At 40.3% G+C, this 26,060-nt stretch overlaps 3 protein-coding genes across 3 annotated transcripts in view; 2 read left to right on the top strand and 1 right to left on the bottom strand.

The window, feature by feature from the left end:
* Positions 1–10,542, top strand: part of LOC128710008 (uncharacterized) — a 54,194-nt gene extending 43,652 nt beyond the window's left edge. Inside the window, exons 3-5 of the mRNA XM_053805051.1 lie at positions 2,351–2,465; positions 8,272–8,432; positions 8,501–10,542. Coding sequence (XP_053661026.1) covers positions 2,351–2,465; positions 8,272–8,432; positions 8,501–10,542 — 2,318 coding nt within the window. The remainder of the gene's footprint in view (positions 1–2,350; positions 2,466–8,271; positions 8,433–8,500) is intronic.
* A 6,289-nt stretch (positions 10,543–16,831) lies between these two features.
* LOC128713383 (uncharacterized) lies at positions 16,832–17,980 on the top strand. The gene has a single exon (XM_053808244.1). The coding sequence runs from the start codon at positions 16,832–16,834 to the stop codon at positions 17,978–17,980; it is 1,149 nt and encodes a 382-aa protein (XP_053664219.1).
* Positions 17,981–18,218: 238 nt separating this feature from the next.
* LOC128711337 (uncharacterized) lies at positions 18,219–19,475 on the bottom strand. Its single transcript, XM_053806209.1, has one exon. The coding sequence runs from the start codon at positions 19,473–19,475 to the stop codon at positions 18,219–18,221; it is 1,257 nt and encodes a 418-aa protein (XP_053662184.1).
* Between the last annotated feature and the right edge of the window lie 6,585 nt (positions 19,476–26,060).

Below are 26,060 nucleotides of genomic sequence, written 5' to 3'. Positions count from 1 at the left end.
TGATTTTATATCGCGAGAGAGCAGAAAGTTCATGATATTAATTATTCCTCAAGGTTAATAAATATTATTAAAAATAGTTAGTTTGTTTTTTTTTTGTAAACATTATTTTATTTCACTACAATATTTTCACATTACAATACATTACCGCCCAATATCCAAAAAAGTTCTAGCGACGCTTTTCGAACGAAACTGGAACATACGACCAGAGCCTCCAGTCACGACGAACGTAGTCCATGCTTGCGATAATGATGATGATGAAGCCTACCGGAATTATCTTCGCAGCAGAATCGTCTTTTACCAGGATTAGTGTTGGATTGTCCTCGGCCTCGATATTCATCAATAATGTCGAAATAGCCTTCCTGCGGTTGGTGCTGGTTCCTGCAACAGAGCTCTCTTCTGTACCACCTGGAAATGTAGTTATGATACATGTTTAATAAAATTATGACTTTCTCAACAGTTCCAGCTAATGTATGTGATTCAGGGTTTTACACTTTAGTTTTGACTGGCAGCACACATTTTTTGACGCGCCGCACTCGATTTCTTGTCGCCGGCGCACATTTTTGATTGCAAGCACCGGATTTTTGAACGGGAGCATTTAATTACATCAGCCTGACTCTTTGGAGCTTTTCGGCGACATGTTTATAACCCCCCTTGTGAAAGATTGGGTTAAGTTTGAATTAGTTGTTTATATGCAGGAAGTGATTTTGGCATAATACTTCAAATACGTAACCCAATACATGTTTTATAAGTCTTCTAATAATTTATTAAATATATTTTGCACAAAAAAATATCAAGTAACTAAAAAAACAAACAATATTGCATATAAACAAGTGCTGCAAACTCAACTCAATCTTTCACAAGGGGGGTTATAAACATGCCGCCGAAAAGCTGCCAAGAGTCAGGCTGATGAAATTTTAGGGTGTCCAACCGGAGTTGGGTCCTACTTTTATTGACCCTTCCTGGTTGTCAGTGACGGATCTAACGGTGGGCGGAGTAATCGGCCGCCTAGAGCCTAGCCGTGAAGGGGGGGCCCGGGAAAAGCTGTTTAGTAAGAAAAGTATATAAAGTATAAGAGTGCAAGTGGGGCCCCAAAGTGTTGTGTACACCTTGATCACGTACGCAGCCAGTTAATCACTCTTTGCTGTCTGGGAACCGACAGCATCCGATGTGCCGAAAACTGTTCGCACGTGCCCTACCCGATCGCTTTCTCCTTTGGACGTCCGCTGGAGACAGTCGTTTTTGCGTTATCGTGTGTGTTATCTTTTAGTGTGATAAACGTGTTTTAATGTGTAATTGTGCGAGTACGTTTTTACTAAAGTAACGACACAACACAAAGTGTAACACAAAGGGCTACTGGAGAAATTGGAATACAACTTTCCCCCGCGGTTTGTCTCTCTGAATTCTAAGAGAGACAGTTGGTCCATGTGCAGGCTCCCCGGTCAGTAATTTTTTAAATTTGATCATGACCACCCCCACGGGCCCCAACTATTATCCGCCCAGAGCCTCCAAGGGGACTGATCCGCCAGTGTATTTAGTAGGGAAAGTGCATAAAATATGCTCGAAATGGGACCGACAAGCGCCGCTTTAACCCTCTTCGTATGCTATTGGGGGTCCCGCAGAGTAACACAAGGGGCCCCTTGAGGATTGGAATATTAGTTCGACGAACGAGAGTTGATTAACGAGTTTGACGAGAGTTGATTGACGAAGGCTAGTGATGATGTTTGAAAATAGTCATCATCAAGAAAGCTCGACGACGGGTAACACCGGATGGTACCAAAACCAAACTCAATAAATAAAAAATATATAAATTCTTTAAATTTATTTCTGCACGTGAACTTACTCAAATTAAATTATACTTTATTCTATTTTATTGGCTCACAACTGAATTAGTTTAAATTTAAACATTTGAATCGGCACAATATCAGGCAACTGCACCCGTGACGACAGATAAACTGTCATGGCGTCGAAGTCGCACAAAGTCGTAGAAAATACACACATCGCGACATTTCGAATTTTCTATGTATTCTATGTAGTTTGACATATATTTCTATGTAGTTTGACAAAGCCGCAGTCGCAAATGCGACAATCGCTAACTGTGTAGGAACATTCTTACGATTCGCATATGCAAAAAAATCGGAACGATGGAGCTGTTCCACCAGCCTAAAGCCGTTTAAATGTCATATGCTGCCTTTGTTGTGATAGGCGCTTGCGTTTTTCTGTCATATAAAAACTCTGCATTGGCGTTTTATCCCTTCACCTCTTGACCAAGACCTACCTAGCTGACCTATGAATCAATCGCACAAATAATAAGTAGTATAATTTTTTTCTCTAATTTGGCGCCTCTTTACAGTTGACAATGGAATGCAGTTTGATGCGACCCGTGCCTTTCTCAAGGAGCTTGACGTGACTAGCGCAGTATGGATCGGTCTGATGCGTCCCGAAAACTCGGCACGCTTCATTTGGACGTAAGTAGAACATAAAACACACAAGATTTACATTATTCCGTTCGTTCATATGTGTTTCGTGAAGTCTGTTACCCATACTACCGAAATAAACTGCCTTCTTCTTACTCTTTACTGGTACAAAATTCTCGAGAGGTTTCAAGCATGGCTTTTTATATAACATATTTATGATGTGCTGTGCTGGTGCTGTATAGTCAGTCCTGTGTCTGACGGATTGATTGGTCTGGTTGGGATTTTGGACCAGTTTTATCGTATCTGTCGCGTCGTGCCGTCGCTACAAAATGCACTACTGGGTCGTTCAGCATATAAAAAGCAAGGACAATAACAGTGTACATTAAGAAACTAGACTGTAAAGTCGCCATCACACGAGCCGCGACCTGCGCGGTACTCGACGCGCTCGGCTGTTAAATTTCTGCGCCTGGCTGTCAAACAGGTTCTTCGCGAAAATGCAGCTTTGTTCAAGATGAACAACTCTGCGCAACAACAGGTGTAGAAGATTTGACAGCCTGCCGTGCAAGATTTGAAAGCCCACCCAAATCGAGCTGATTCGAAGTTCAATATTGAAACGAAAGATATACGCGTTTTCCGTGGTACGGTGCGACAACGGCCCATGTGGAGTCGGTCTTACGCTAGACGTTGCATATTTATCTGCATAAATATTTGACGTCTAAAGATTTATTTTGTTCTTTCTGCAAAGGCGACCAGCAACGATCTTGGATAAATAGTTCAGGCCTTCTGTGGTAGCATGTGTAGTTTGGAAGGCCTTCTGTGGTAGCGCTGATCCGAAAAAACTACTAAGTATAAGTAAGAAGGCTTATGCTTTTAGCCTGTATTGGCCGTATTACACGATGGATTATTTTCTGTCAAATCTGTCGTGACTATCGTCCATTCTTTCACCATGTACCACTATTTCTTTCTCCAATTTGAGAACCTTAGTCAACTTTCTGACTTTTTTTTTTGTTTTTTTACTCCAGACATACTTCTTTCTTTATTTTAATACATCAGCTTCCTCTCTCCTTTTCAACGCTGCTATTTTCCGAACCGTTGTCTAATACGTCTGTCTAAAAACTGACTGTCTTTTCACTCTCTTCCTAATCATCACTCGATCCTCTCTCTCTCATACGCTCTTTTTTTTACTTACTTATTTTACTTTTTGTATTGCTTTATTCCATTTCATTGGCTCACAACTGAATTAGTTTGAATTTAAATATTTGAATCGGCAGCATATCGGGCAACTGCACCCGGGACGACAGATAAACGTCATGGCGTCGAAGTCGCACAAAGTCGCCGAAAATACACACATTGCGACATTTCGAATTTTCTATCTATAGGCTGGGCACACACGTACGTCCACTGGACGTCCGAAATTCACGAAGTCATACAAAAATTAAAAAAAATTGAGTCCTGCCGTGGACGCGTCCACAAGGCGTCCACAAAGCACGAAGTGAAAGAGGAATCGGAAATAACTATTAGGCTGGGCACACACGTACGTCCACTGGACGTCCAAAATCCACGAAGTCATACAAAAATTCAAAAAAATTGGGTCCTGCCGTGGACGCGTCCACAAGACGTCCACAAACCACGAAGTGAAAGAGGATTCGGAAATAATTCTCTCGAGAGCAGATCAGTGGACTTGTTCTTACCCGCTTACGCAGCCTTGCTGTTGTAGAGTAAAAAGGATGGATTGCAAAAAGATGGGTTGTGATCGAACCGTTGTGAGAACTAGGAAGAAAAGCATTGGTTTTTTTTGTGATGAAATGTTTAAACACCACAACATATTGCGAAGCGGTTCCCGATATTTTGGAACAATATTATTTTTTTTATTAACTCTTTATTTGCAATGGTTTATCTGAAACCTACATGAAAAATATAATTACATGAACAAATTTTAGACTAAGCAAAATGAACATCATATCTGGCTCTCAAAACGCAAAGAAAATGTTTATGAAAGGAACTAGGGGGTAAGATAATAGATCCTCTCTGAATTTTACATATGCTTCTATTAGAAAGACGCGTACGGAGCATACGGGCTGATCGTGCGACTATTGTGTCTCGCTCGTGCGTACGGTAAAGGATAGGCGTTTATGTTCGGATTTGCACGAAGTTCGATGTGGACGTGGGCAGGACGTGGACGTCCCGTGTGTGCCCAGCCTTAGAATGACGCGTACAGAGCATAACGGGCTTGATCGTACGACAAATGCTGTCTCGCTCGTGCGTACGGTAAAGGATAGTTGTTTATGTTCGGCTTTGCACGAAGTTGGTGTGGACGTGGGCAGGACGTGAACGTCCCGTGTGTGCTCAGCCATAAAGCTTCTAGTGAGGACTAGACAGAGAGGCGCAGTTCCGTGTGCGTAGTGCGCAGCCCGCGAATATTTTGATAATAGAAAACCTACAGATCGTTTACACGTGAGCTGCTAGTTGAGTGCGTTTAGGGCTGGTTAGGGAAAAGGTGGTCCGGCTGCGTATGACGTATTAAGCCACGGGGCCACGAGCGATGAGGATTCCCTCAAAACTCTAAACATTGAGTGACTTGAGTTTTGAGGGAAACCTGGCTCATCTACAAAAGTCTCAAAAATTTTTGCGACTTTTTTGACAGATTTGGCCAATCAGCAGCTCAAAATGTAAACAAAACCTGTTGTATCTGCCGATGGTATGGCGAAAGAATAATGGTTTATTTTTTTTATACAAGTACACTTTTTGCGTACTATTATGAATGTAACTTCATTCTGAAAGTGTTTTATGCGTAATTATGATCGTACAAGCACAATGTTTTGGCGTACGGTATGATGTTTTTATGTCTCCGCAACGTACTTTTTGGAACAATGTGTGACAAAAGTTGTGAACATTTTTTATAATTGAATTTATACTTTTCAACTGCAATATGATTGATGGATTAAGCTCCTGTAATTAAGAAAATGATGATTTAGTTTTTAATCAACAAACCACAATTTTTTTGACCATATTTTCCATAAAATTGAAACAAAAATACAGTAGAAACAAAAAATAAAAATACATGAAAACATTTTACTCTTCACACACTGTGTGTTGTCAACGTCAAATCCAGTAAGGTCACCACTGTACTGAAATTGAGGGAATCCTCAAGAGGCAACGGAGACTTTGGTTTTGAGTGACTTTTTGAGGTAAATGAGTGACTGAGGTAAATGAGGTTTGAGACGCAGTCTCAACGCTCGTGGCCCCGCAGCTTTATGCGTGAGACGGGTGAAGGATCCTCAACGGCGAAGGCGGTGGGAGCGATGAAGGTGGAGGAGAGCTCACAAAATCCGGTACAATCGTGTCGAGTAGTTCCGATGCTTGGGAAGGCGAACCTGATGCGTTGGATGGAAATGCTGCCGATGGTGAGAGCTGGTTGTGACTGACCGATGTGAGAGCAGGAGGGCTCGAACCAATCAGATCGATGCTAGTAGATGCTTGCAGACGGATGAGGCCGGATCAAATAGAATCCTCTCATGGATTTGGCGTTTTGTGAAACCGTGTTCAACAAACTGCCGAACTGCCGAAGCGCAGGCGGCCACGAAGTTTGCAAAGCAGTATCCTTTAGGGAATCAGGAATCTTCTTCTTCTTCTTTGGCCCGCTCTTATTGTTGAGCACGTCGTGCTGACATGGCCTGGTCACCAATATGTTTCCAGGAGACTCGATCCAGGGCTGCCGCTCTCCATCCTCTGCTGCACCCGATCTCCGACAGGTTCTGCTCCACCTGATCCAGCCAACGGGCTCGCTGCGCTCCTCTGCGTCTCGTGCCGAACGGGTCGCCGACGAGGACCTTTTTGGTGGGGCACGAGTCCGGCATCCTCATGACGTGCCCCAACCAGCGTATCCTTCCGGCCTTTGCCACCGTGAGGATGTCAGGTCCCCCAAACAGCTCAGCAAGCTCGTGGTTCATTCTCCTCCTCCACCCGTCGTGCTCCAAGATACCGCCAAAGATCGTCCTTAGCACACGGCGTTCGAAAACACCGAGTGCATTGGCATCCTCTGTGAGCATGGTCCAAGACTCATGACCATAGAGGACAGCCGGCCGTATCAATGTACGGTATATTGTACATTTCGTGCGCAGGAGAAGGTTTCTGGATCGTAGGAGTTTGTGGAGCCCGCAGTAGGCACGATTCCCCTGAACAATGCGCCTTCGGATTTCGCTGCTTACGTTGTTCTCCGAAGTTATGATCGTACCGAGGTAGCAGAACTCCTCTACTACATCGAGATCATCGCCGTCGACCGATACGCTGCTTCCCAGCATGGCCCTATTACGGTCAGAGCCTCCGGCAAGCAGGTACTTTGTCTTCGTCGCATTGATCAGCAATCCAATCCTTGAGGCTTCGCGCTTCAGTCGGGTGTACGCCTCGCACACCGCCGCAGATGTCCTTCCGATGATGTCGATGTCATCCGCGAAGCCAAGGAATTGGATGGAACGGGTGAAAATCGTGCCCCGCATATCGAAGTCCGCGCTTCTCATGACACCTTCCAGAGCGATGTTGAAGAGCAGACAGGAGAGTCCGTCACCTTGCCTCAATCCCCGGTGAGACTCGAACGCATCCGACAGCATGCTCGATATTCTCACCTTGCACTGCACCCTGTCCATCAGGAATCAGGAATACTCACTTTGAAAGAGATTAAAAAATTCCCTTATAGGTCAGCACTGCGTTTAGTGAGTCGATGAACCGTGACATCAATAGTGGAAAGTATCGTTTACACCCAAAAAGAACATGTTTTCAGGAGTGACATGTGGCTTCACATTAATAAATTATAACCATGCCTTTGTAGCTCGGATGTTGAAGGCTGGGGATTTGCTTAATCCAGACAAGTGCCCATGGTTACGTTTCTTAATCGTGTGAGTAAAGTGCGATTCCATTGCATCGATTTCGGGCTGGTGTACAAATGTCCTGCGTGAGGATGTGCCCGTGTATGTAATTTGTGGTAAATTACTGCAGATGAGTTTGTGCGATCCAGATACGTAAGTGATGAAACAGGTAACTCGGAGGAAACTTAATTCTTCTTGTTGGTGAGAATACCGACAGCAGATTGTAGTTCAAATGTATTGTCTTGAACGGAAGGCACTTTCTCAGTTTTGTCACTTTTGATCATATCACTATTGTGTCGAAGATTTGTCATGCGCTGGCATTTTGCGGAGAGCTGATCAAGCGTTACAGTTATACTGTTGCTCCTCGATGCGACGTAAGGGGCGCGTCCGAAAGTCAGAGTCTTCTTCCTTCTTTATACCACATACAAACACTAAACATTTAAATTACTCATCCGTAAGTTTCCCCAGCACAAAATCCGCGGTTCCGAGATTAACTCGGCACGTTTCAAGTACGGGCAAAACAAAACCACGCTTGTTATGCTAAAGCGTTGCAAAAGTGACAGTCAGCTTTGCGGGAATAGAGTCAGTTTCTATTTGAGCTTGTTCCAAATGGTGCGAATGTTTCAGGTTGTATGTGTTCCCTTGCTAGTTCTGTCGATTCAGATCGATTCAGGAAATCGATTCAGGAAAAATGCTCCGCCGTCGCCAAGTAATCTCATTAACCCTGTAAATTCTGATTTCATAAGTATATTAAATCATATCGAAATAGTTGTGTAAATATTTTTAACTAATGTAACATCGATATTTTATTATTCAATAATACAAAAAGCTCACACAAAACACGAATGCCACTTGTTGCCACCTACGACCAGCGGGTGCTAAGCATCCTATAAGCAGCGTCACTGTACGATTTCGAACATTTTCTATTCGAATTTGGGAGGATATATATGATTAATGCATTAAATTAAAATTAAATTCATGTTTCATTTATACAGCAGCTCAAGGACACTGGATCCTGCAAATGGTTATTGGGCAGAAACTATGCCAGCAATCGAACAACCACTGTGTGCCGTAGTAGATCCGGTTAGGGATTTTCGTTGGCATGCTTTTCGATGCGGGGGCCCTGAAACTGCCGCATTCCTATGCGAACTTCCTGGTAAGATTACTGTTTTATCGCTCTTCGACGTGTTTGTTATTTTAAAGATACCACCATTACTCTTTTAGTGCCAACGTGGGCGGTGGACTGCACCATCACGTCGATTCCATCCCTTACGGTACAGTATATGTCGGACAGCGGAACTGTGCAGCTCTCACGGGATTGCGGAGAATCCGGTACGAAGCATATCACCTGCCAGGGTAAACAAGACCGAGACAGCGTTATTGAGCAATTGCAGTGCAGCGATGAAGAGGACTTGGCATCGGCATTAACTATTGATAAAACCAATCAATTAATGATTGACGCTAACAGTTTGGCAACAGCAAGCGCTACACGACGACCACCACAGCAGTCAATATTGGAACACGATATTTTGACAGTTGTATCCAGCAACGATGAGGAAAGCAACAACAAGATCGAGGTCAATCCGAATCAAATCGAAGACACTGTAAAGAACGTCATCAATAAGTTCAACCTGCAAGACCTTATGCGCAGTGAGCATGTAGCTGTACATAGTGAAGAACTGGACAGTGTGATCCATAATACGGAGAGTCAGCGTAAATCTGCCTACATCAAGAAATCACAGTTGTACGAAAAGGTTAATCACTACACGAAAAAGGACTCCAACAGATCGGATCGGAACGATAGTGGTGATGAAGAGGATGAAGACGATGGACCGATGCTAGGCGATCAGCCAATGCAGGACGAAACGGAAATCCAACCGATTGATATCATTCAACAAGCCGTAAAACCTACGGCGGATGGAGATTATGCTGATCCAACTGTTGTAGGAAATGGTGTAAAGATTGCGAATGAAAAATGTAACAAAGATAGATTGTGTGGCAATAGCTATATCAATGAGAAATCAACAGAAATCATGACTACGCCAGATTCACGCTTGCGTCGTGGAACTGATGCGGACAGAGATGAAGGAATAACCATTATGCCTGATATAACAGAAGCAACAACTTCTACGACGACGATTTTTACTCCAACGATATTTTCCACTATTTTTCCCACAACATCAGCACTGCTAATCACAAGAACAACTGCGTCAAATCACATCTTGCCAACGACACCAAAAAAAGAAGTAATTACTGGGGATCACTTCATACCGCCAATGTTACTCGTAAAGGCACGTTTCATATCCGCTCGTCCTCAAACAGAGTCGCCTCCAATCATGTTACTTCGCACTGTATCTTCCACTAACATTTCAGTGGATTCTGGGGTTAATGTCTCACCTGCACCTTCAACATCAGATGCATATTTGTTAGGAGATCACGAAAACAGTGATCCATTTATGGTTGTGGAATCGACTTTAAGAGAAGGTGTTATCGAAGTTTTGAAGGATGAGGTATTATCTGCATCATCAATTGCTCCTTCCACGAGTGAAGTCCATCAGGCAGTCAATGTTGTTTTCGAACAAAATAAATCTCAACTAACCGAGCATCCTGGAACATTTTCCATCACCACACGACCGTTACAGACGGCTGTGACAACGTCTGCGCATCTTCCGCTTCCGTATCATAATAATAATCCACTTAAAGTAGCTGCGTTGGTATCTGCTATCCAGTTGACACAGTATTCTGATTTTATCACAACCACCATTGCACCGGAACATGATATTACTGTGCACTCATCTGAATCACCTAAGGAATCAACTATTGTCCCGACTGCTACGGTTATAGAAGATATAGAGGTTGGCTATAATACAAACGCTACGGAAATTGGAGCAAACGATAGCAGTAAAATAAGCGCTCATTTACCTTCACTGACAACGGAAGAGAATACTTTGCACAATAAACACACTATAATGTTACCCATGAGCGCAAAAAATGCAAATTCCGAAGGGACTGGATTAATTTCAGAAAATTATTCAATGACACAAAAGCCTCCATCCGCGAATGAACATAAAACTTTCCAAGAAAACCACGATAATCATTCGGAAGAAAAGCATGAAGAGTACGATGAGCAAAAACATTCTGAATTGCATAACAGTTTTTCCAACGTAGAAAATTATCAGCCCTACAAACCAAACCGCCACCGCCTGCTTACCAAATCAGAGGTACAAAACAACCATGGGGCATACATTAAGAAAATTCTTGGTTAAGGATGGTTTTCTGTGTCGGGTTAATCCTTAAAGCTTAAAATAAGGATTAAAGGTCATTAAACCCTTGAGCCTGGCTTCTTCACCCATTATGGCAATGTCATTAACATTAGGGAGCACAGAACAAATAAGGTCTTCAAAACAATTTGAAACATGGCAAAGGAAAATTTTGAAAACAAATGAACAACTGAGTGAAAGAAGTAGCTGAGAAGAACGGATTTCAGTTATATAGAGAACGATTAACCGTGTCATGGAACTATACAACGGTAAATGATTCACTTGAGTTACTTTCTGAGAAAAGATTAGCTTAATATCAATATTACTGGCATTCCGTTCACACTCTACATTGACTATTTAATCTCTATCACACAAGATAATAAAAGGTAAATGTCAAGTATAATGTAGTAGTAGTTCAATAACTAGATTCAAATCGTACTGAAGAAGATAGTAGACATATTTACCAACCGACAATTATAAGACACAAAGAATAGTCAGCTATCATTCGAGAAATTGTGACAACGGAAATAAATCATTCCGTAGTTTCTATTAATTAAACAACACACCGAATACAGAACCTGTGCTTTTGTTGGAAAAAAATCCTTACTTTAAAACGCACTATACTAAACATTTTTAAAAATTGGACGTTTGAACTAAAAGTTTTGTAAAACCAAGAGCATGAAGAAAATAGACAGCTACGACTAGGTGTCTTAAGAGTAGTTAAGGGTATCGTTCGGATTGATGCAGTGTGAGTGTGTGTACAATGTTTCAGGCAGGATAAAAAAAACAGAAGGGTGTTGAATATTAGGATTAACTTAACTGACGAGATTAACCAAACTTACAGTCGCTGAACAGAAGCAACATAAAAATTAGAGTTTTCTCGAAGCGAAATGAGAGAAAACTTTCACCCTCGCATCTTGTCTATGTTCAATATGTTAAACATCGTTGCTTCGATTAAAAGGAAAATGTATTGCTACTTTTAAATGTTCGTACTAAGTGTAAGTTCATTTTCATTGTTTTTAATTTGAACAGAAATACGATATATTCAGAAAGCAATTCGTGAATATTCATGATTCGGATCCCAAGAACTGTTCCTTCTTAGTCAACGTCACGAGGGTAACCTAAAACATTGAAATTCGTTTGAAAAACAAACTACAAGCAAGCAGCATTCTTGAAAGTGAAGTGGCAGACAAATTTGATTCTAGGCAGTGTGTAAAAATGACAACGATCCTTCCAAACTTACTATAACAAGTGTAGATCATATCAGCACTTACGGGAGCTGTTTGCTTCATCCTAATGTCGTTCTGCATTTGAATACACCATCAGTTACGTACAGCTCGTGGTTTAAGAAATTAAAAGCATACTAATGCAGCTGGTTTCGGATAGTTATGAATAATGCTGGCAAAGGCATTTTTATTACAAATAAAGTTTTAAGCTCAAATCTGTTTGAAGTCTTTATCTATTGCATTACATGCCCTTTATAGATCACCATTCTATGTGTTATCTGTATTGGTTTCACGTCATTAAATACTGCGATATAAAATAAATTTTTGAAAATTGTTGCTAATGCAACAAAGAAGTGGTTTATTTTGTAGTTTCCGTTATTTTAATTTATTCACACAGTTTAAATAACACTTTTAACAGTAATGTATGAGAAACAAAATGGAATAAGATAGAAAAGAAGATGAAGAATTCAAAATAGTGACCAAACTCGTCTTTACTCCCAGGGAGAACAGAACGGGCTTTTTTGTAACAATGTTAGTGAGATTACACATCGAACGGCAGATCGAACGACGGGCCCGCCCGTCCAGCAAAATTTGAGCTTTTTTATTTACATTTTTTTTGTGTATTTTTTTTACAAAATTTGAGCTTTGAGCAAATAAACAAATATATAAACAGATTCAAAAACCAAATTTGTACTAGCTCTCGACAGGTCGTCTCCTTGTCGAAATGAATTCGATCGAAAAGGACGGTTCGCGATACTAATTGTCGAAAAAAATATCGACAGCTTCCCAACAAGCAATCGGGGTGAATTTCGAATGAATTTTGAGCTCTGGTCCGTCAGCGGCCCGATGGAAGTATCCCTGAAGTATGATCGATCCTGAGGGGTCTCATTCATGCACACAGTGGTTCTTCCCCAACAAATTTACTAAAATTTATTTTTTAATTTTTTTTTTATTTAATTATTTTTATTTTTCAATAATAAATATTAGTTTACAATTTTTCTTATTTTAAGGTTACTTTTACAATCATTACGTAGTATAATTAATTTTAATAGAGATGTTGTTAATAATTATCAATAAATAAACTTAATAACAATGTCAATTGTAAAAATTATTTGCTTCTGTCGATAGTTTGCAATTTGAAATTACGTTCTTTAAATGATACTTAGTAAGATTAGTGGATAATTGTAACATTTACACAATATATGTAATATTGTATGTACAATATTTCTATTATTATATAACCTAAATTTTCGCACAAAAAGTTTGGAAGCCGTGTTGAATGGTAGCTTCAAAGATCCTCGATGATCGGAATATTAACTAGAGCACCGAGTAGTTGATTCCGTCAATATGATGGATGACGGCATGAAAATTGTCCCAACACTCGTAATCGTTTCGCACTCGGTCGTACCACAAGTGGATCGGTTGGCTTTCCATATAGGCTGTCGTACTAGTACTTTCAATGCAATCGGTGTCACACAAAATCACCTACAATAAACGAAAAATAAAATGGAGTGAAGAAAGTGCTTGTACAATCTCGAATAGCATAAATCAGAAGAGGTAAATGGTTACTTTTATTTACATTACCTGTTTTGGGTAGAGTTGTAAATTCCAAAAGAAAAAAAAAGACCCGCGTTGCTTGAGTCATTTTTTCTAACGCATGTACCGACGAAAATCGCGCCGTATGTAATCCTACGTGGAAAGTGGTCCATGCCTCATTCGCCCTTCCTTTCAATGATCGTGCATATGTACACTGAAATGAAAACAATAAAAAAAAACATATGCAAGTTCATCATCTTTAGCAACACTTCGGATACGTCAAATACCTACATTCGTCGACACCCTTACTATCGTGGCATGGCGTTTGTTATCCTGCGATATTAACTGCCATGACCACATCGATATTCATCGGCATCGCTTTGGACAGCAATATATCACCACATAGTGTCCCCGGAACCACGCAAGTATCGGAACAGGCATCACGATAGTTCGCCGGCATCACGCCGGTACTGGAAGCAGCTGTCGCTTTCCTTTTTGTTCATGTCCCTCGTACCTAAAAAAAGATAACAATCACTCGTCGGCCAACCAAAACGTTAATTCATATCACTGAAACGTATTACAAGCTTGAAACCGCATGTGAGGTTGCATGCACCCTGGTGAACCGACTAGGAATGGATGTCTGGAAGCAAACGTTGCGCATAGATCATCAATGGACGTGGCTGCCGCTCCGTATAACATATGGACAGAGATGGTCCAAAGATGCATGCGCTTGGTAACCACACGTTACACTAGGACCAGGCAAAAACGGTGAACAGAACGTACGGGATGGAACAGAAAGCAGGAGCAATACTTAGCTGCACTTAACAGATTGAAAACCTGTTAATCTCTGCCTTATTTCCGATCGGAAACAGTTTCCTGCACCGCACACGCGATTGATAATCGCACTTTAATCTGTTTCACTAAAATCAATCGCATAAACTACACGTTTGCAATTTGGCAATTTAAAATATAGCCACGAAACAATACCGCAAACATTTGATACTGCGCTGCAAAAACCAAAACAAAATGGTTGACAGCTGAGAGGGTCAGCGTTGACGAAGAAGGAGAATGAAAAAAACGATGAGTGAGCTAGAGTAAACGTTCATCCCGGTCGCAGTTTTGCTCAACACCTTCACTCGTCGCATGCTGTTCCACAGTCCGCATACCACCTCCCCATGCAGCGCCCAGACTTTATCGGGCTGAGAACCCAAAAGTTCACTCGAAATGACTTCGAATGCCGGTTGGGATTTCCTTTCGACTATTTATGGATGAAATTTTACGGAAGATCTCAACTCACCTTACAGCGGTCAGAAACGATGAGCATAACTATTTAGATCCTAACCTCAAACGGTGGATTTATCCCACACAGAGAGACAGTCAATCGCCAGCATAAAAATGTTAACCAAAGACCAACATACACTTTCTATTGGCTTTTGCTACAGTTCTGGCCAGGCGGCGCGGATTGTTTCTTGGGTTCGAAATCAATCCAACAGTACGGCCAGACCATTACCGGGAGGATAATTGAGAGCGCTTGTTGTGAGAGGGGTGAGGGGTTCCTTCGAAGTTGTACGTTAATCTTAGTTACTACATTGGAGAGTGGGAGTTCCTTTGGAAGGACCTCTGTTCAAAATTCAGGACCTCTCTACCATGCTCACATATAACCCACATACTCTTTTCAGCATAACAACTTTCTTCGAGGCCCTAGGTGGTCGCCTACTCCGCCCACCGTGCAAACGTTCATATCAATCGATGCAAGGACAACTAGTCAGTGATGAATCATGTTCTATTCAAAAAGATCGAATGTCCGAATCATATCCAACACCTGAAACGAAAGAAGCTCAGCCTTGTCTATGCCTATGCCTATGTCATTACACCTGGCTCAACACTACTGGCCTAAATGAAAGCAATATTGGCCTCATGTAGGATCGAACGCGTTTTCCTTGGCATCTGAATTTGACCGGCATCTGACCGGCATTGGGGTAGATCACGGTCTAAGCCTGTTTTTTGTATGCGTTTTGACGTTTCCAGGCTTATCCGCTTCCCAACTAGCCTTGCGATGGATGTTTCTATGTGCTAGAGCGAGTGCGGCTGATGTTCTCACACTGTTACTCCTACAGGCGCAATACACGAGGCGAGCCGAAGTAAACACACTGTGAGAATGTGTTAGAGCGTTTGGCCGTACCTCCGAATATTTGATACCTGAACAGGTCAAAGAAGAAGAACACGAAGTGAAAAGTTTGAAAAAAACAAGTTTGTTTACCATTCTGGTTCGTTATTTTGAACAGTGAAGAACGCAATTTCTTGCTCAATTTTTAGTGAACCAATTGTTACAGTGTTTTAAAAGTGATATTAACTGCGATAACAAGTGACAAAATAAGTGACTTGAATAAGTGAAATTGTTAAACTGCTAAATTGCTTAAATATTAAAGCATGGATGCTCAGCAAGTGCGTCGTAGTAAACCGTTTTACCGGCGTAAAGCTAAAATAGCAGCAGTTATGCGTGCAAGTGAATGTACGTGTCCGTGCACTTGTGAGGATAATTTACCTTCAGCAAATGGTATGTGCGATTATTGTTCTCGTTAGTGAAATTGTATTAAACCATTAATTACATGTGTGTATTAATTTATGTTTTACAGAGCCACGAAACGATGCTGCTACTTCTCACGATGATGGACCTATCTATGCTGAGACGGATGCCATGGAGCCAACGGAGCACTTGGACGTTCCACTCGATGATGAGATATCAGATGACGACGAGGATATTAATACCGAAGAAACTTTAGAGTTTGACTTTGGTCAACAGTCCCTGGATGCCTGCCTTCAATATTGGGCATTAAAAACAAACTCGGCTCACACATCGATAAACATGATATTGAGAATCATCCGTGAAAAAACTTCATGCGTTGTGCCGAAGGATGCTCGTACCCTGCTTAGAACCAGCAGGGTACAAAAAGATATAGTACCTGTTCAAGGGGGTCGTTTTTGGTACCACGGAGTGGCTAACTGCCTCAATATTCGATTCAGGTAAGCGATTAGCGTAATGTTTTACTACTGACGATATTCTGACATATTTTATATACCCTTTTTTATTTTATTATACCCTGTTTTTGCAGTGGCAACCATCTGGGAAATGTTTCTGAGCTTCCCTTAAAATTCTTTGTTGACGGATTGCCTCTACACAGGAGCAGTGAAAGCACGTTTTGGCCGATTTTAATGTCCATCGAAGATATGCCCCACATACCACCTATGGCAGTGGCTTTATTCTACGGGTCATCGAAGCCGGGTTCAGTAGAAGAGATTTTACGGCCTTTAGTAGAGGAACTAAATTTGCTGCTCGTTCAAGGTGTACGTCTTGGTGAGCAACAAACGCTAGTGAGGCTGAAAGTGTTGGCTTTTGTGGCGGATTCACCAGCTCGTAGCTTTATTAAAGGTAAGATTCCTTAGCATAGTGTGTTTGGAATAACATATATCACTAATTCGTTTTTATTTCTTCTTTTCCAGCCTGCGTTAGCTGCAATGCTACAGAAGGGTGTATGAAATGTAAAGTCATCGGACGTCGTCACCCGAGATCAAGGGCGGTTACATATACTGGAATCGATCATCCACCCCGCTCGGACGCTGAGTTTAGGCAAGGAATTTACGTTAGGCACAAAGTGGGTCATTCACCACTCTTGGAGCTAAGGTTTTTTGATATAGTGAAGGACGTGTTAGTCGGTGATAAACTTCACTTGATAGATCTAGGAGTTACACGCAAACTATTACACGGGTGGGTGTATGGTATGAGGGGAGCAACCAGATGGTCTGATCAAACCTTTGTGCACATTTCTAGTCTTTTAAAAAGCATTACTCTTCCTTCTGAAGTACATCGCAAGTTACGAGGTTTAGAAGATTTGAAACATTGGAAAGGATCGGAGTTTAGTAGTTTTTTGTTCTATGCTAGCATAGTAGTGCTGAGAGGTAACATATCAGCAGAAGCATATCAGCATTTTATGTTATATTTTGTTGCAATAACGCTGTTGTCTTCAAATGTGTATAAAGATTTTTGGGACGAGGCATCCGACATGCTAAACGATTTTGTTTCGCATTATGAAGAAATCTATGGGGAAGGTTATATTAGTAGTAACGTACATAACTTGTTGCATGTAACTGAAGAAGTAAAACGTTTAGGGCCTCTGAATACAATGTCTGCGTATCCTTTTGAAAATGCTCTTCAGCATATGAAAGGTATGCTTAGACACGGACATAGATGCTTAGAGCAAGCTGTGAACAGGTATTCTGAATTCGAACAGTTAACCATTTCGAAAATGAGACCGGATAATGAAACGACATTGAAGGGTTCAGGTGACAATATAGTTGTAACCATGAAGGATTTTATCCTAAGGCCCAATAATCGCGACGGTTGGTTTCTTTCGCCAGAAAAAGAGCTAATCAGGTTTTGTTCTGCAGAAAAATCGTCAGGGACTATAAAATTAATCGGTAGGAAGTTGATTGATCCGGAGGAATATTTCGATGAGCCGGTATCATCAGGGGTCATCAATATTTGTAAAGGCAAAATTTCAAATTTATCTCCTAATACTTTCGAATATAAAACTTCTGATGTCAAAGGTAAGATGGTTGCCGTCAAGTTAGATAACGAGGGACTTACGATGTTTGCTCCCCTTGTGCATACGCTAATAGATTAATCTATTAATTAACCTAATTAGGTTTAGACTAAGAGAAATGGATTTCGAATGTTACTTTACCTATTAAAGCAGTGTAAAGAAGGATTAGTTCTTGCTATTTTTTGTAATAAATATATTCTTTCAACGATTTAAACGTTTATTTTTTTTATTTTAGGTAATGCATTTCAGTCTGCTTATCTGATGACACGCAGTATTTATTCCTTTGTTATTGTGTTATCATTGTAATCTGATATTATTTTTAGGTGCTTTCAGGTGCTCCAGATACCCCAGAAAAGGAGGATTGCGGATTTGCTTGATTTTCTAAAGCATTTTTTCTTGCACTAAGCCTATTGGAACGAGTAAATGGACGTGGGCTTGATGTTCGAATACGTTTGTAGTTCTGTAACCTTTGCTTCGCATGATAGAATTTATCTTTAAAGTACTCGCGAATACTCCATTCCGGGAACTCCACTCCGTCCGTTGTTCCTAGTAGGCCAAAAAGTTTAAGGATATTGGTATGAATTTTGAAAGGGATTTTTGGGTTAGGAATGCCTATTCCACTCCAACTGCAGGATGCGAAAAACTCCAAATCGAACAGCAAATCTATGGATCGGTGCATCAAATTGATAGGACGATATTCCCCTGTCGTTCGTTTTAAATACGCTATCACTTGTGCCATGTAATCTGGTTCGGCAAGTCGGGTATCAAATTCTACCATCGACTCCTTAGATTTAATCGGTTGCATGCTAAAAGAAGTAGATGGTGTTAAAGCACCAACAGCTTCCATAGCACACTCGAAAGTAGTTAGCAAATATTCTTGGCCTTGTCGAAGAGCTTTTAGCTCCTTTTCAATAATGTGCATGTAGTGTGAACTTTCTGTTCCAGAAGACTGATTCGAGGGCACGATATACGATAATGTATGTTCATTCTGCAAAGGATGCAAATTAGTGAGAAGGTCAGATTCTTTTGTTGGGGTGATTTCTAGAGGTGATGATGGGTTTGAAAGGATATGCTGGTCATAAACGGTAGCCGTAACAGTTTGAGATGTAGATGCTAATGGTATGGTTTCAGCTTCAAAGCCTGAAGGAACAGTTTCTGTTCTTGTATAACTGACCGGTGTCTTACAACTTACAGGTATGGTTGTTGTTTTGGAAGATGGAGCAGTAGGTAAAGCCTTCGAACAGCAAGGAATGGCTGGAGTTTCATACCTTTCAGGTACAGTTGGTGTAGTGAACGATGGAGCAATATGTAGCTTTGAACTGCACGGAATGGTTGGAGGTACAGTTGGTGTTGCGGACGATGGAGCAGTAGGTAGAGCCTTCGAACTAGAAGCATTCGCTGGTGTTTCAAACTCTGCACGTATGGCTGGTATTTTACGTCTGTAAGCTGATGTTTTCGAACGTGCAGGCACGGCTGATGAAGTAATAGCTGGCGAGGACTGCACAGGTAATGTCGTTGAACTATACGAATGATCCTGAATCGACAATCGGGAATCTTTCAGAGTCTTTAACTTCATTTTAGAAGTTGCATGGCTTGCATAACGTTTTCTTGTTTTGGAAGATGATACCTCATACATAAGTGGTGTATAAGTGTGATCAAATTGATAGTGTGCGCGATGTGCAGAGTCCTATAAAAAATATAAATAAACGTTGTAAAACTTCATTTAATTCAAGGTTATAGTTATACGTTCATGACATCAAATAGATAGTTATAGAAATCAGGTAAAATCGGTAATTGAACTAACAAATCACACAATCAAATATAGCTAGAATAATTGAAGCTGAACATAACTGAGTGTTATGTTCATTTGGCACTGTTTTTTATTGTACTGGCTGGAAAATTCATATCATTCCGTGAACTATGAGTGTAGCGTACAACATCAAACACAATACAATGATAGTTTTCGGATTCTTAACATACAATAGCACTCAACTTCGTTATGTTTGCTCATGTACATACTTACATCGTTGTTACGGTTATTGCTTGCAGCAGCATTCTCTTTATCGTGTTTCTGAAATATAAACATACCCACCGTTAGTTTTACTGATGTAGCTCTAACCAAAATTAACTTTTTACTTACAGGATTCATCGTGTAAACAACAAGCTGCACGCCGTTATGATAAAAAAGCATTTAACACCGAGTGACTTTTCCATAATTTTTTCCAGGAACATTTGAAATATGAATTGTTATCATACACAGCGTGACGTTAACATACATAAAAAGGACAAAATTTATTTCCTTATATTAAATTAATACTGGAAAGTATCAAAAAACCATTATTCTTCCCATAATCACCACAAGATAACAAAACTCGATTTCCAAACACACGGAAATCACGTTGATACTTTCGCATAGTCGAATGATAAATTAAACACTGCTTATACGCAAATGTAAAATAAAACGCGATTATTAACGTCTCGCACCATGAGCGCTCTGATAGCAGAGTGCGTAACACAATCTTGACTGTATTTCTTTCAGAACACATTCTTGGATCAACGCTAGAGCCGGATACTACGAGCATCGCACTTTCTGAACAGAAAAATATTTCTATATAATAAATTACACACATACACAATACATAATATCTTCTCCCCTCACAGCAATAGAACGTACATATATGATCACATGTGTACAGTGTATGAACAATAACCGAGAGAAAAAGTAGACGAGGACGGGGGAAATGTAGTGGTAAATAATAACGGTTTTTTTTTTACAATTTCCAATCGATCCAAAATGGTTTCCAACGTTCCAAACCCCCCTACTTGACAACTGTCAAACCCATTGCCAAACGTCAAAAACCCCCTCAAAGTGGGACAGTCCGTTGACTTGCTCGTAGACATACTCGTAAGGTTTTTGCTTTTTTCTAATTTTGGCGGCCTTAGACGTCAGGTTAGTTGGGTTACTGCTCGCCGTACAAATGGCAAGCCAAGTTAAGCCTAGAAAAGAAGGATTAGATTGGTTTCTCAATGAAAGTACCCAAGTACCCAAAACCCAAACTCGACAAATGTCAAAACAAAGAATTTTGCTAGCTGGTCTGAGCCAGGTTAGGCCATGTTTCCCGTGTGCGAAAAAGGTAAACAAATTTTTTTTAACGAAGAAAACTGAAAAGGATTATTTTAATAATCAGACTTGTATATTACGTCAAATGAATTGAAATTAAAATTAAATTTCTAAACTTTAATCGATTTTTCTCAATTTGTAGTTTACAAAAATGATCCCTTGTGTCATTCTTTATGGCAAAATGCTATGTCCTTTACGAATCTGTACAGCAAGGCTATTGAAGGAGACAAGGTGGTGGAATGTAGAGTATTTTGACAAGTAAGAAGATGAAAAACTAGTAGGTGCATTTGACAGGGGAGGGTGCGTTTGACAGCCTGCAAAATCCCTCAGAAAAGGTACACCGGCCATTTGAATTGCAACGGTGCTTCTCTGTTCGATTAAAATTAATCATTTCTATGTTTTTCTTATTGTACATTTAGACAAAATTTTGCGCTTGAATTGGAAGTAATGATAATAACTAATGAAGTATTAAAGAGAATGTCCGTTGGGGACGGTTTATATTGTTAAGGCTATTGGTGAATGCAAAGTTGCTACCAAGCAAAACTGTATCATTTACATCCAGAATAAATTGAGTAATGAAAAGGCATAAGTGAAACAGTTTTTGATGATGATTACATTTCATATCATTTTGTACAATCATTATCTATCGATATCGATTAGCCACAATCGTCCGTGAAATGTCCCTTTCCATTCGATCTTAAGAGAGCGGCATCTTAAGATAGTGGCACTCCCAAGGATGAACTCGTGCGCAGATTCAGTTATAACGAAATGAATGCCTTCCGATTAATTGATGATTTTTAAACGAAAAGAACCATATGCACTTGGTACAGTAACATCCTTTCGTTTATATTTAGCACCGACACAATTTGGTTTCAAGGCATTCAAGACATTCGGCGAACCACACCAAAAATCTTGCTGACCACAATGCATCTGGACATATAAATCAAGCATATACTGCAATATTCTTATTTTTTAATAGATAAGCTGGTATCAATTACCTAGCAATGAAATGAGTGATATATTCTACAAATAATTATTAAATTTCCCCTTCTCAAATGATACACGTCCTATACGCTTGAACCGCTTTAACTGTAGTTATAAACGTATGACCCCACACCCACAAACGTCAAATTATTGGAAGAAGAATTTTGCGGAAAATCGTTAATATTCAACCTTGTCTCCTTCAATAGCCTTGCTGTACAGAATGATACCGCCCGGTACCTGGATTATTTGACAGATACAGGCTTAAAGCTTAAGCTTTATAACTTTTGGGATGATCTACCCCATTGTGGGTACAATCGTATTATTGAACAATAACTCTATGCTATATCTATTTTGTTCGGTACTGTACCACACTGTATCGTGTGCGTATGCGGTACCGTTATCCCCGCGTGTACGTGTGTATATTTTCATTCATTCGTACAACACTCTGCGATCTACCATCTCACCTGCAACATTTTGGATCACATTTAATGCAATGTGATCATCACAGTTGCAAGCAACTGTGACCCTCACAGTTGCGTTTAAAAAACAGTCATTTATGATCGAAGCTCTGTGATTGGTAAAAAAAGTCGATTTTAAATCGACATCGACGTAAGGTCGACGACACATCGACGACATCGCGGAAGTGTCAGTTACAAAAATTTAAAATAAAATCCATATGTGTTTTAAACACCCAGCAACCTTGGATGTTTTAATCTTACCAACCTTGGGTAATCAAGTACAGTTGCCTTTTGCTCGTTGTTCTGGAAGGTTCTTGTTCTCTAGTGAACTAGAGAACTTGTTCTAGAGAAGCAAAAGGCAACTGTACTTGATTACCCAAGGTTTAGTGGAGGTGTGGGTAAGATGAAAACATCCAAGGTTGCTGGGTGTTTAAAACACGTATGGATTTTATTTTAAATTTTTGTAACTGACACTTCCGCGATAACTGACACACAGCTGTGTTATCGTGTGTGCTCTTTTCTCATTATTTCTACCCGTTGATGTGCTCAGAGCGTTTTTTCTCACTCTCTCATTTGTCTAAAACGCTGTGTTCACGTTTTGTGTGGTACGAGTCCCGGGTTTTTCCGATACGCCTGTGAGAGAAGGTGAGAGAAGAGATTTTATCGTACGATATACATGTATATGGTTTTATTAATAAAGACTTATGCGGGGTTTTTGATTAGGTTTTATCCCACTCCGGTTGCAACGTGTATGATTTTCGTCCAGTGTTGTTTGAGTTGATCTATTTTTACTAGTCATCGAGGTGAGTTTAAAGCGGCAATATAAATGATGGTGTTTGTGATATTTGAACCATGATGAACTATTCGGATCCTTTTTTTATTTATTAGCAATGGATAGTGAGGGCCGAGAGAATTTAAATGCATCAAAACCACCACGCATTGTCCTTGGAGTTTTGAACGATTCCCAAAGGAATATTATGACTTTCGGTAAATATAAGTTTTTACAATGTTTTTTTTTTTATTTAAGAAATTATATTAAATTTATTTAACAGATCCTAATATCCCCAAAAAACGATGTATTAACGTAAAAAGCATCAAAGTTGAGACGGATGCAAACTCTGTTCCCGGTAGGTGCATCTAAAGTGATTTTGAGTCCAACCATGCATATTAACAATGCGATTTCTCCGCAGGTCCTAGTAAACCGAGGATGCAGTTGGTTTCCCTTCAACATCCTACACCTAATCAGGCCACGTTGTCTGCTTCTGGTAGGTGTATTATGGATGCATACTGCAGTAGCATTGTGATATTGTTTGTTAAATGCTCATGGAAAATGTGATTTCGTCACAGGTCCTAGCAAGCCGAGAATGCAGTTGGTTTCCCTTCAACCTCCTGCACCTAGTCAGGCCACTTTCTCTGCGCCAGGTACGTTCATCGAAATGTTATATATTACACGCATCTTAACAAATTGATTTCTACACAAGCCCTGGCAAGCCGAGAGTGCAGTTGGTTTCTCTTCAACTTCCTGCACCTAGTCAGGCCGCTTTCTCTGTTCCCGGTAGGTGCATCTTAATTGATGTTGTTTCTCCCAAATTATTATAACTTGTTATATCACATGTTAACATAGGATATATTATATTATATTAGCAAATTAACGAATATGTCGTTTTTTCGCAGGTCCTAGCACACTAGAGGAAGCGGCTGCTCATGACGCTGCACTTGGTATGTTTATGTTTAATATACTATAGTTTTAAACCTTTTCTTAATATGTGTTTTATATTATCTTTCTTTTAGACCCCGAAGATATTCCGTTTTTGATAAGGTCAAAAAAATTTGCGTGAAACCATACGTGGTTAGTTCATTATTATATTAAGTATCTTTAATAATTTTTCTTTAATCTATGTTTAATTGTAATTTTAGATGTGATTTCGGAAGTGTTAAAAAACGAGGGGAAGTCTTTATGGAGTGGCAGAAAAAACCAATTATGTCGCGGCTATCTAATATAGAAGCATCAGTTGGATCCTTGTTCAACCTTATTACTCCAGCACCTTTAGGCAATGATATAAACTCGGCTATAGAAAAAATAGATAGCTTGCACTCTTTAGCAGTTTTTGATGAAAAAAAAAATTAAAATCTGAAAACTATTATACCGGCATATTAGATTAGTTGCATGCCACCATTGGCTGCCAAATAGCAGATAGTAAGATAAGAATGTCGCGTACGTTAAAAGCCATATTTACTCCAGAAATATTACGTGATATATTATGGACAGGTAAAGGAAAAACTAACAAACACGCCATGGCCCATTACAAACATCTAACAATTTTTTCAAAAGATATAGGAAGCACCAAATTACATTTAGAGGACGATCGTGAGGTAGCCCCGTTTTTTATTATGAAGCTTCGTTATGCTCAAATGTATTTTAATAGATCCAAAAATATGAACATGAAAATGAAGAAAATTTATAAACAAATCTATGTTTTGTGTTTTTTTTTATGTATTTAATGAATATCACTCATGTAATGTGAGTCTGCATCCAAACTCGATAGCGAACGGACGCATTACGGGAGCTAGAGATCTCACACACAAACAAAACAAATCTAGTAGAGCAGTGTACAAACCATACGCCCAACAATGGGCGCCAAGAAACGGATTATAAACAAGAGGAAATCCTCAGTGCCTCTAGGATCTTTCCACAAATCCGTGGACAATAACGGAAACTCTCCAAAAGCCGGAAGATCTGGTGATCAAAACCCTTTCGACATCCTACAAACGATCGATGATGAAGTGGTCAATACCAACACGACAACCGTAAGACAATCGACAAGATTACCACCACCAATCGTGGTAGCGAGCACCAACGTGGGTGATGTCCACAGAAAAATAATTGCAGCTGGTGTAGTTAAATACACGACGTCCGTAACAAATAACGGTACTTTAGTACGCACCACGACCAGTAATGATTTTCGAGTGGTAGTAAACTACCTGAAACAAGCAAATACAGACTTCCATACGTACCAGTTGGACGAAGAAAAAACAACGAAGATCGTGCTGTTGGGTTTAACTGATAAGCCCCTGGAAGAGATCACACTAATACTAAAAGAGGAAAATGTCACACCAGCATCCATAAAAAAGTTGAGCATCAAAAACAAACGGTACGATGACCAGGCAGCGTACCTTCTTCACTTTCAAAAAGGTACTGTTGATATCAAAGTGTTGCGGACAATCACAGCGCTGGACCACCAAATAGTGAAGTGGCGATATTATTCGAACAGCAGTTCAATTATGCAATGTAAAAACTGCCAACGGTTTGGGCACGGTGCCGCAAACTGCTACCGACCTCCTATCTGCATGAAGTGTGCTGAGCATCATGGATCAACGACCTGCCCGGTGGCAAAGATTTCAACAGACGGCGTAATACCGGCTCACAAATTAAAATGTGCCAACTGCGGAGGCAATCATACCGCGAATTATTTTGGATGCCCGATCCGTATGAACAAAACCACAACTGAAAAACTAAAGAACAGGACCACAACACCTAAACAGGTATCATTTTCAAACAGTAGTTTCCCTCTCCTTCCTTCTACGCAATCTTCCCATT

The sequence above is a fragment of the Anopheles marshallii genome, chromosome X (assembly GCF_943734725.1).
Source record: "Anopheles marshallii chromosome X, idAnoMarsDA_429_01, whole genome shotgun sequence".
Classification (NCBI taxonomy): Eukaryota; Metazoa; Arthropoda; class Insecta; order Diptera; family Culicidae; genus Anopheles; species Anopheles marshallii.
This window is presented reverse-complemented; position numbering and strand designations above follow the sequence as displayed.